The sequence below is a fragment of the Osmerus eperlanus genome, chromosome 1, assembly GCF_963692335.1.
Source record: "Osmerus eperlanus chromosome 1, fOsmEpe2.1, whole genome shotgun sequence".
Taxonomy (NCBI): Eukaryota; Metazoa; Chordata; class Actinopteri; order Osmeriformes; family Osmeridae; genus Osmerus; species Osmerus eperlanus.
The window spans coordinates 2,837,857-2,850,064 of NC_085018.1; the positions used below are offsets into that span (position 1 = coordinate 2,837,857).

The following is a 12,208-nucleotide window of genomic DNA, read 5'->3' on the forward strand; positions in this document are numbered from 1 at the left end:
ATGAGTGTCATTTGTCTAGGGGAGGGGGTGACATGAGGGGACAGGGGCGTGGGTCACACGCAGCAGGGCTGAAAGTTGGTATGGAATGTCAGAGACATAACACTGTTCTACCTCATGAGCACACCAGGCTAACTTCTCTGCAAACATACTGACCTGCACTGAATGCTGTGAACCCTTATCTGTCTTTGTGGGTATAGTGGTATTCTATCGTGGTAACAGTTTTTCCCAAAAATTGGGAAAACCACCCATTTTTCTCAAAACTTTAAACCCAAAACCAAGTCTTCAATGTACATTCACCAAGCCATGAGTCGTCTGGCAAAATCAAACGATTGCCTCAAAAACCTTTTAATCTGTGCTCAAAATCTACCAATGCTTTCAGATCAAACACACAGCCAGTCAATACATCTACACTGAAGAGCATTCATTAAACATTATATAAAAAACTGAGAACACAGTGTCCAGGTTATGTAATTGCAAAAAAATACTTTATTGTATATAGTAAATGCATTTTGCAGAAAAATATATAGTAATCACTTAAGGCCGATTTAGGGTACTCCGTTTTCCAAAAAACGGACACATAGGAACGCCTTTGTCTACGTGGAACGCCCTCTCCGAGCTCTCCGAGAGCCCTCGGACAGCCCCGGAGAGCTCGACGTGCACCTCCTGAATTTCCTAACTATCCGTCCTAATTTCGGATAGTTACGGATACCCCCTTGGCTGTGATTGGTCCGTTAACGACATCATTACCGTTGCCCCACGTACTCTTCTGGCGGTGAATTGTTTTCAGCACCCACAGCCTACGGAGAAACATAAACTAAAAAGAGTCTATCGTATCCGTCCACCCGCCCATCCGTAAACAGAGTCGGAGTAGCATATAAAGGCCTTTAGTATGGTGAAGTATGGTGTAAGTACTGCAAGTCATACAGTATTGCATGTCTGTATATTCAGCACTTGCATACAGTAAGCCCAAAGAACAAAGAAAGCTCTAAATGCACATTACAATACACTAAATAATATTACTACTGCAAAACCAGAGTCATTGAGAGATTCATACTGCCTCAGCATCACGTGTTTGTCTGGGTCAAGAGGACTTGGTCTACGAACCATGATTCATCTCATGTATTCAAGGGGCCTTTCCATGGAAACAAAATCAAACATTCTCTAGTACAAAGATATAAATAAGTAGTAAGTGATACAGAAATAAATCTTCTATAAATCTTGTATATTTACATACCCTACAATATGGTGCAGTTTACAGCAACAGCATAGAACTGTACTATAAGCAAGCGTCTGAGTGTACACATACTTCCACATACTGAAATCAAAGATGTTTGACCCTTTCTGAGTTGCGCTTAAAGGGTAGTCTATACACTTGCAATGCCAATGGTAAAAAGTCTGACACTGAATTACTTCAACGTTTTCATTGGGTTCAACAGCTCTTTGCTGTATTTCATGTAGTCAGATGACATTATTTTGAAGGACCATATCAACATCATTACGAACAAGTGTGAACTATTTTGAGTTTTGAGTGACCATGACTACTGAACTGTAGTCATCGTGTGTAGCCAACTGTTTACCATTTTGTTTGTGCAGCACAGTGCAAAATGTCTTTTAGTGAGAATGAGTTTTGTAAAAACAGTGATCTGTCCTCAGCCACTGGTCAAGCTTTGTGAGTTCTGATTGGCCGTGACAGACATGGTATATTATGCTGTGACTTCATTGGCCACTCGCCAAGTTCCCCTCGCAAATGTCTGGGAGTAGAATTACTGTCATGTAACGGAATGTGTGGTGGTTAAAGTGTGCGTCTGTGACTGAACTATGGCTAAACGTGTATCAACAGTTGTCGCCTCTCACACAAGATGCAAAGCCTATTTACGGGTATCACTTTTTGGTCCTTTAATGTCTTGTGTTTTGTGTTGATACTAGATTCGAGAGGAGAAGACCACCTCACAATGGCTAGTTGCTATTTCAGGTAGCTAATCACATTGTGCCTCATTCATTAATTATGAAATGTTCATGACAAGTGAATACCGGCCAATTTGGTTCTTTCCTCCATGCAGATGTTAATAAATCAGAATAATTCCAAATGAACAGACGGGTACCCGCTCTTTACTATCAGCAGTCAGTTTCCTGTCGCAAATGGCTGATAAGCCGTTCGTCACTCCCGTTAGGTCGGTCTCTGAAGATACACTCTCTCCTGAAGACACGTGTCTAACCCTGTACAGGCTTCCAGCAAAGATATCTTAACACTTATGGGTTTTTTTTAGAATGTTTTAGATACCCTGCATTCCTTTTGATAGGCTACCAACTAACCAATTGGCTACCAATTCACACGTGCAATTTCATTACAAGCCAAGTAAATAGAAACAATGAAAACCAATATGGGCATTCTCACATACTCTAATGTACGCTAGGAGTCAGGGCTTGAGCAAGAAACCGAAAAAGCCTTGTGGTACCAGCTAAGACACTAGTGTAACGCATGCAGAATTACCAGAATTTTATATCTTGCTCACGCAATTAATCTGGGAGTTGGTGACTCCATGGTGTGAGTGGAATAATGGCATGATTGAGGAAGTGAGGTGGCTAATGCTTAAGACCAGTCAGTCGTCTTCCAACACTTCTACATGCGGGGTTGTGTGGGGAAAAATGTAGTTAAAAGTAGTTAAAGGTCCCATGACATGAAAATGACACTTTAGGAGGTTTTTAATCATTCATATGAGTTCCCCTAGCCTGCATTTGGTCCCCCAGTGGCTAGAAATGTTGATAGGTGTAAACCAAGCCCTGGGTATTCTTCTCCACCTTTGAGAAAATGAAAGCTCAAACGCTCCGATTTGAATATGTTCCTCTTATGTCGTCATAAAAGGAAAGGTTACCTCCCCTTTCTCTGCTTGCCCCCCAGAGAATTTGGCCTGCCAATGAGAAAATGAGCTACGACCTGCGAACGCGATATAGTTTTTTCCTCGAGAGACAACATGGCTTGCAAACGACTGAAGCATGGCAGTTAGCCCCGCCTCTCTCCTCCTCATAGCATTTAAAGCTACAGACACAGAAATGGCAAGTCATAAGGAATGCTCATTGTGGGACAGCTCGCAGTGGCTGTAATTCTGCACCAAGGCTGAATTTCGGGAAAGAGACTTCAGATACAGTATTAGTAGTTAGTATTAGGGGACCACTATGGCCTATATAAAAGCATCCAAAAACAGCATGTCATGGGACCTTTAATTACAGACAACCTAAATTCACGAGGCCGACATTCTCGGATTCTCCGACGTAGAGCTACCCGATCGGAAAGGCATTTTCATGCAGCCACCTCTTCTTTCTAATACAACTTGGGACGTTGCCTGCAATGATTGAATACGTATTGTCTCAGAGAGGGACTACATAGTAGATTCCCATACTATCTGTTAACGTTTGGGTAAAAATTCCTGCCGACCGGGGGGTGGGGTGCTGGTGAATTTCTATGAATTGACTCTGTGTAACTTGAGACAACTATCATCTCAGTATTCCTGCGCCTCGTCCATGCATATAGCAGGACAAGTTATCCCTTATTTCTCAGCGTGAGAAATGGTTGATACTTGAGAGCCCTAGGACTATGTAGGCCAACGGTGTGGTGTGTTGGTATTTAAGTAACAATCACAGTTTCCTATCAGTGACCCGTCCAAAGCTTTGCTCTGGTTGTTTACGAATTTTGTAATATCAAAAAGTCCTGTACAGAGCCAAGGTAATATAGGTAGTAGACATGAGTGAATGAACCTGAACCTGTGTTTCAAACAACCTGAACATTCATGCAATTTAAGCCCTTGCGATTTACATGGCACAGGCCTATAGCTCTATAAATATATATAGCCTAAGTGTGCTTGGTTGACTGACTGTTGGCCTTTATTCGAATTGTGGTTTTAGAAATAAATGACAGTCTCTGATAAGAGGCATGTTAGGCTCGAATGCGTTGCTCTTCCTCCCGACACACCCTTTCGACGCCTACTTTGTGGCACTTTTTTGCGGAATCTAAGCAAACGCACTTTAGGTGGCATGAAAAATGTCAAACGCTCTGAGTTGAGTTTTTAATTATGATAACAATTGATGCGGTTGAAAGCCAAGATCAACAATAACATGGTTATTTAATATATTTGGATGGATTAGTAATGGATTAGTAAATTAACGGTTTGAAATGTTGTTGTCCATTAAACCCTTTTTTTTATTAATGCGGTTTTCATAAGCTATACGTTTAGTTGAAAGGTGTCTGTGCACATTTTCTAAGACAGCCAGGCCTTCATAATTTCTGGGTAAGTATGATCTGAGGCAGTTATTAATTTGTGATAATATGACCATTAGATGATCATATAGCCTATAGCATTCCCTCATATATTATTTTCCAATTTTTTTTCATACAACTTTGTTGTTCCTTCATGTAAAACTGATAAACGTACTTTGTTGGTGTGTGTCTTTCCATGCCATTGTATATTTTTTCAGTAAAAAAAATGCTGAGAAAGATGTACTCGTATTTTAATTACAGGTTTTCTCTCCTTGAAAACAATGAGCTACTTGTCAAAATATCATATGAGGAAGTTCAATGTATAAACATCCTTAAATGTAAAGTTATATAGTATGGACATGATTATTGAGTGTATAATTTCTGGTTTTGTTTAAGCTTTATCCTCAAATATATATCCCAACGTATTCATTCATATTAATTCACAACACAACTCTAATGTTCAAATTCATTCACAACACAACTCTAATGTTCAAATGCATTCACAACACAACTCTAATGTTGGGTAGTTACAATGTAGTCAATACAGTGGATGTTAGTGCATACTTCTTTTCATTTTTTTCAGCATTCAAATGCCCATCCACGCAAGCCGTTTCAATGCTTCAACTCCCAGACTGCCGCTCTAACTCCCAGAGCTCTCCGACTCCCCAGAGTCCAGCCCAGAGCAGGATCCTGAGTGGGAGTGGGCTGGTGACTCTCCGTCACTGTGCCTGGAGTCCTGCATCTTTACACTACTGGCACCATGACCCACCTGCCCTTTCCCCTCAACCAGACCTTGTAGATAATGAATGTAACGAATGGCCGCCCTCAAGGTCTCCACTTTGCTCAGACGTTTCTCACTGTTGCCCCCCGGCAGGTGCTCTCGCAACTTGGCGTAGCCCTGGTTCACGCACTTCACCCTCTGCCGCTCTCGTTCGTTCCTTTTTTGGATGAACGCTGGCTCGAAGGGACACTCGTACACCCCCAGGCGCCCATGGGGGAAGGAGGGCAGGTATGGGAGGAGGCCGGGACCGGGGCCCCTTAAGGAGCCCTCGTAGAGGCTGAGGCTGGCCGGGTCCATGCTGGAGGGATAGAGAAGGAAGGGGATGTTGTGGGTGAGTGTGTCTGTCCCTGGGTAGCGGTGGTGGAGGTGGGGAGCCAGTGGACGGTGCTGTGTGCCATCAGGAGGTGACAAGCTGTACGTCAGCCCACTGCTCCTGTTCAGGTAGGGGGGGTGCTGGTCCACGAAGGGGAAGGAGAAGGCAGCACTCATAGTCTCTCTCTGGTCAGGCCTTAACCAAGTCTCTCCGTTGAGAAAGATGTCAGTGGCACTTACTGACTGAATACTGAAAAAGATAAAGTTACAGAGTTCCTTACAGATCCCTGTACAGAAATCTTGATAGCAGATGGACTTGAAATAAAAAAGTACTTGTAACTTGTACTTGTAAAAGTCTTTGCAGTAGAAGAAAGAATCATGGTCCTCGGAAGTTCTCAGTCATGATGAATGAGTTTTGAGAGTTTGTCTGTAGACACCACCATCGCCAGTTGCTACCGACACAGAAAGACTTGTTACATTTCTAAATTTCTTTCAATGTGTTGGACCCAGTTTGATTATCTCATAGCTATTTGGGAACCTCACCGTGAATGCTCATACACATGCATCATTAAAAGCCATGAAAATATACATTAAATCTGCCTATTACACAAAGGGTTAAAATTGCGGGCAGAACTGTTATTTCCCTCAATAATCTTTAAGAACTTCTAATCCCTCTTTTTTCCTTTCTTATTTTACTCCTTCATGAAGATGACATAGCTGGCTTATGCTCAGAGAAAGAGGAGAGGAATTCCCCTTGCATTAAAACAGTCTCAGATTTCCTTAAGAAAGATAAACGGTTGCCAAAACCACTTAAAATGATAAAAGAGTGTGGTTTTATTTTACCAGGCACATTTGACACTGTGTCTCTGAATTAAACAACTGAAGTTTAGCAGCAATAGTCAAAACAGCTGCCTGCAGCATCTAAAACCACTGTAATGTTATTTGCTAAGCCTTAAACACCTCCAAAAAGCATTCAAGAACCAATATCAGAAATATTAAGACTCTCTCCCTCTTACCCTGTCGCATGTGAGACAAGAGAGACTTCACATGGAGCTCCACTCGGTCCACAGGGAGCGGCGGTGGATCTTTGCCCAGCTCAGGATGCTCGTCACCTGGGGTGATTAGCTCTGACAGGTCCCTGTGTGGGGCTTTGTGCTGGTGGAGGTTCTGTAGTGAGGGTGTGTAGAAGAGTGGGACAGGTGGGAGGAGATCCCAGGAGTTACCTGTCCCTTGATGCCCCGCCCCCCAGAAGACAAGCTTGAGGTGATTACTAAAAGTATGACTGGGAAGTTGTACCCTGTCGGTACAAAATGATCATCTCAGAGTTTGACGTTCATACTAGAAAGTCTGTTCTTGGAAATCAAATGTGTTTTTGTAGCCATAAACAGTATTGTGTAAAGGGGCTGAAATCCTGACCCATGTTATCATAAAATATGAACATACATACTGTATACACATATTGTTCATTTTGGTAACAGTTTCTCTGCATAGTCCCCTGTATGTCACCTGTAAACTTATTGAGGAACATTAAGAATGTCAATTCTTATCTATCTATCGGTCTCACTTTCTCTGTGTATATACTGTACATGTACTGTATACATATAATATACTGTATATGTATATATACACAGAAAGACTATAGCCATATATAGTATGGCTATATAAGGATTTCTGTTTAGTAGGAAATATGTTTTTTTTAAATAACTTGCTTTTACATGTCTTCTTTTGAATCCAACTGAAATTACCAACTGAAGGTTAGTTGCAAGGTTTAATAGCAAGGTTTGAGGCATCAAAGACATGCATCACGCAATGACTGTTTGCTGTTTCCTACACATAATCCTCCATTTCCCATTCCAGATTAACTAGTCCTCCTTTTTACTCCCATCGGTATATCCTTCTTCTACAGGAAGCTTGGCCTTTCTCCCTGCCCTTCTAAGCAGTTTCATTAACTTCCAAATAAATACATATGCGTTTGTATTTCCAGTATTATTTACTGTAATATTTTATGTCATATTTAATATGTATTTGTATATTGAGAGCGACATGAAGATGTATTTGTGATCATTTTGATTGTGCTAAATCCAGTTTTCAAGTCTGGACACAATTTTTTGCACCAGCCTACTGTGTTTGAGTATGGGTAAAGATAAGTAAAAAGCCTTCACGTCAAACCAAATAGGATTTCTAGGGTCGCTAAGGGCTTGTCTGGACCTGTGGTCCTGGGGTTTAAACTGGAGATTGATCTGTAGACAGTACAGCAGAAGGATCGAGTTGCAGTAGCGTCTGCCTTCTATACACTCATACACACACGCACACACTCATACATACGCATAAGTGTTCAAACACTTATGCACACCCATGCAAGTGTGCACTTGCGCACGCACATCAAACACACACGAAAGATGTGCATGTTTGTTTTCACGCACACACCTTCTCGCACACTCTAAACACAGATGACAGCCTTAAAAAGAACCCAAACATCAATCATCGCCACGAGGGCTGGTATGGGCTGGAGAGCTTTGCCCCTCAAAACAACACCGATATCCTCAGGCAGCCCCCCCCCCCCCCCCCCCCCCCCTTGGAGGGAAGGATCCCTAACCATGCAGAGTCACTGAAATACTACCACTGCTATTACAAGGACTCATGAAACTCCTGTACTGCCAAATACTTTAGTACCAAAATAACTGCTACAACTTTGAATCTTTGAGCTGTAATGCAACCAGAGCACATTCAGATCATAATGGAAAAAGAAAACAGACTGGAAAAGGATTATATCCCTACAATATGTATATTATTGTAATAATAAAATAACAGATGTATTCATGTATGTTTAAAGTAAGAATTCAAGAATAATTCAAACATAAGGCCAACTGCAAAGTTAATTCAAAAGTCATTTTATCATGATGACCTGTAATTATAAAATACATCAATTTAAAAGCATCCATCTTATTCAATGTTTTGATGCTATAACCAGCTACAGTGTTACATCCTGTCAGTAGGCTAGCCAGTGCTGTGTACAAGTCACATCGACCTCCATCACTGAAGTCCATTACAGTAAACTGCAGATCAAGTACAGGAAATACTGTATTCTGAACCTGACATGAGATCTCTTTCAAATAGACAGAACTATTTCACACTCCCCTAAGAGTGTGTCAGACAGTTCTAACAGCAACCTTCAACCATAACACGGTGGACCTCATGTGTTTTGGATAAATACTCTGAAGGAAGATGGCACTGCAAGCTGAACTGTCTCTCAGCACTAGCGGATGTGAAAACAACGATTCGCTCATCAGAGGAACAAGACTAAACATAATACCATACCTCACAGGGCTCACACACACACTCACACACCACACACACACACACCACACACACACACACACCACACACACACACACACACACACACACACACACACACCACACACACACCACACACACACACACACTCACACACCACACACACTCCACACACACACCACACACACACACTCACCACACACACTCCAATCACACACACACGCATACACACACACACACACATGCACACACACACATGCACACACATGCAAACACACACACCTCTTTGAATTTCTCACTGTCTACCATTACTGTCTTCTCTACTACTTGTGATTACTTATATGAGAGTTTGTATACTTCACAAATTCTAGCTGTACATTCTTTGTCTCTCTGTCTCTCCCCCCCCCTCTCTCTCTCTCTCTCTCTCTCTCTCTCTCTCTCTCTCTCTCTCTCTCTCTCTATCTTCTTTCCTTCCTGTAAAGGAGTTCAGCTCATTGAAATGAGAGAAGATGTAGTGTGGGTGAGAGCAGCCAGAGGGTGAAGTCATCACCTCCATCCCACACACACATCAGGCTGACAGGGTGTCTGTGTGAGAATGACACCGTCTCTCTCTCTCTCTCTCTCTCTCTCTCTCTCTCTCTCTCTCTCTCTCTCTCTCTCTCTCTCTCTCTCTCTCTCTCTCTCTCTGTCTCTCTCCCTCACTCCCTCTCTCTCTCTCTCTCTCTCTCTGTCTCCAGCTCTCTCACTCTCTCTCTCATATACACACACACACACACTCACTGACTCACTCACTGGTGTGAACAAGAGGAGCATTCCCAATGGAAAAGCAAGTATACATCACATCAGATAGTTGATTGAACGCCCATGTTTATGTTTGTTGTTGGCCAACCAAAAACACACAGATTCCTGTTTGGGTATTGACATCTAGCTGTCTGTCAAATACATGATGGAGGATATGAACTGTTTGATCCAACCTACTTTGTGTGTGTGTGTGTGTTGTGGGTGTGTGTGTGTATGAGTGATCCTTCCTGTGCAGGTGTGTGAAACTGGCTGGAAGCAGGGACCAGGTGTGTGTTTTAGAGGAAGTGATGAGTTGCTCCTTGAGTCTCTCTCTCTCCCTCTCTCTCTCTCTCTCTCTCTCTCTCTCTCTCTCTCTCTCTCTCTCTCTCTCTCTCTCTCTCTCTCTCTCTCTCTCTCTCTCCCTCTCTCTCTCTCTCTCTCTCTCTCTCTGTCTCTCTCTCTCTCTCACACACACACACACACACACACACACACACACACTGGACCACAACACTGGGCTGCTGTGACAAGGTGCAGACAGGCAAGGCTACAGAAACTGGCCTCCCAAACAGCAGCCCACCTCCCCACCTCAGGGGAATCTGTCCTCACCCCCACTCCACACCAGACTCACAGGACTGGTCCACACCAGACTCACAGGACTGGTCCACACCAGACTCACAGGACTGGTCCACACCAGACTCACAGGACTGGTCCACACCAGGTCTATACACTCACAGGACTGGTCCACACCAGGTCTATACACTCACAGGACTGGTCCACACCAGACTCACAGGACTGGTCCACACCAGACTCACAGGACTGGTCCACACCAGGTCTATACACTCACAGGACTGGTCCACACCAGGTCTATACACTCACAGGACTGGTCCACACCAGACTCACAGGACTGGTCCACACCAGACTCACAGGACTGGTCCACACCAGGTCTATACACTCACAGGACTGGTCCACACCAGGTCTATACACTCACAGGACTGGTCCACACCAGACTCACAGGACTGGTCCACACCAGACTCACAGGACTGGTCCACACCAGACTCAAAGGACTGGTCCACACCAGGTCTATACACTCACAGGACTGGTCCACACCAGGTCTACACACTCACAGGACTGGTCCACACCAGGTGTACACACTCACAGGACTGGTCCACACCAGGTGTATAGACTCAGAAGACTGGTCCACACCAGGTCTACACACTCACAGGACTGGGTCAAACCAGGTCTACACACTCACAGGACTGGTCCACACCAGGTCTACACACTCACAGGACTGGGTCACACCAGGTCTACACACTCACAGGACTGGTCCACACCAGGTCTACACACTCAGAGGACTGGGTCACACCAGGTCTACACACTCACAGGACTGGGTCAAACCAGGTCTACACACTCACAGGACTGGGTCACACCAGGTCTACACACTCACAGGACTGGGTCACAGAAGAACCTCTCACTCCAGGCTGGATCATAATCATCTGCAGAAAAATCTGGACACTGTTCCTTACTCTGAATAAGTTATTTGGACATCTGACTCCTAAAGTATATTGTGTATGATTATATTTGACTAATGAATGAGAACTTTTATGATAATAAATATGATAAATGATAACAAAATAATGTGGTTTTTATGGTGGTTGACAGCGTACATTGATTAGGAGCACAAAAATCCAGTATGTCGATCTTTTGTCTGGAAATCTGTGCATGTGTGTCTGAGAGAGTGTGTGTGTTTGTGTGTGTGTGTGAGTGCGTATGAGAGTGTGTGTGCATGTTTGTGTGTGAGCTCTTTCATCTAAGGGCGTACTCCCTCGGCCGTGTGCCATGCTTACATGGATCAATCAAGTGTCTCTGCGTGTGTTTAGTGTGTGTTTCTGAGTTTATGTATGTGCTTGTTTACAGTGTGTGTGTGTATGGAGGCCCACAGTAAGTGTTCTTCCGCATGTGTCTGTGTTTATGCATGAACACTTTGTGTTCGTGTGCGTCTTGCTGTGTGAGTGTACGTGCGTGTGTGTGTCTGTACTACAAAAGACACTCAGAACCCTAAGAGGACAAACAAATACATCAAAAGACAAATCCCCTCCATAAATCTCTGTGTAATCCATCTAATAGACAGCCACACAGCAGCCTCTCCACCAATCCCCATCAGTCAGGATCCTGTCTGAATAGCAACCCTGCAGTCACAGCATGCGTGTGTATGCTGACATTAAAGGAAACCACAAAAGAAATGTCTCCTCTACCCCAGTCTACAACAGGTAGAGATTATTTACCACCATTATTTTATTATGGTTTGGTTTACTGGGAGTGTACTGAGAATTGCCTCCATTCTCATTTCAAAGAAATTTAAGCCAAAAATTGCATTATTTTACACCAAACTGGACAATAGAGTTAAAAAAAATCTTTGATAAAGAATGTAATGTGGTAGTGTAATTATTGAGACCCATGGCTGCTGCTTCTGCAACATGCATGAAATGCAACCTGTTTATATAACTATCATAATTGAATGTGTCTAACTTTTTAGGCCTTCCCCACACTCGAAACACAACGCCTTTCTTCTAGAGACACATCAGCTCCTTCCCCCACGCCTCTTTTCAGTGACGACACACTGGAACTTAAAGCTGTGACGTGTCACTACTCTCCGTGTAAAAGCACCGTCAGGCTAGAATATTCATGCTGTGGAAGCTTCTGTTGACATGAAACTATGCACAGTAGCACACAGCCCTCTGGTGGGCGAATCACACAGTCTTGTTAACCCTTGTGTTATCTTCGGGT

The 12,208-nt window shown here is 43.4% G+C and overlaps 1 protein-coding gene across 1 annotated transcript; it reads right to left on the reverse strand.

The window, feature by feature from the left end:
• Positions 1-4,501: 4,501 nt before the first annotated feature.
• On the reverse strand, positions 4,502-6,510 carry LOC134009979 (achaete-scute homolog 5-like). Its single transcript, XM_062449826.1, has 3 exons — positions 6,362-6,510; positions 5,692-5,797; positions 4,502-5,595 (listed from the first exon to the last, which is right to left on the reverse strand). Exon 3 carries the CDS (start codon positions 5,520-5,522, stop codon positions 4,893-4,895), a length of 630 nt encoding a protein of 209 aa, XP_062305810.1. The 5' UTR covers positions 5,523-5,595; positions 5,692-5,797; positions 6,362-6,510; the 3' UTR covers positions 4,502-4,892.
• Between the last annotated feature and the right edge of the window lie 5,698 nt (positions 6,511-12,208).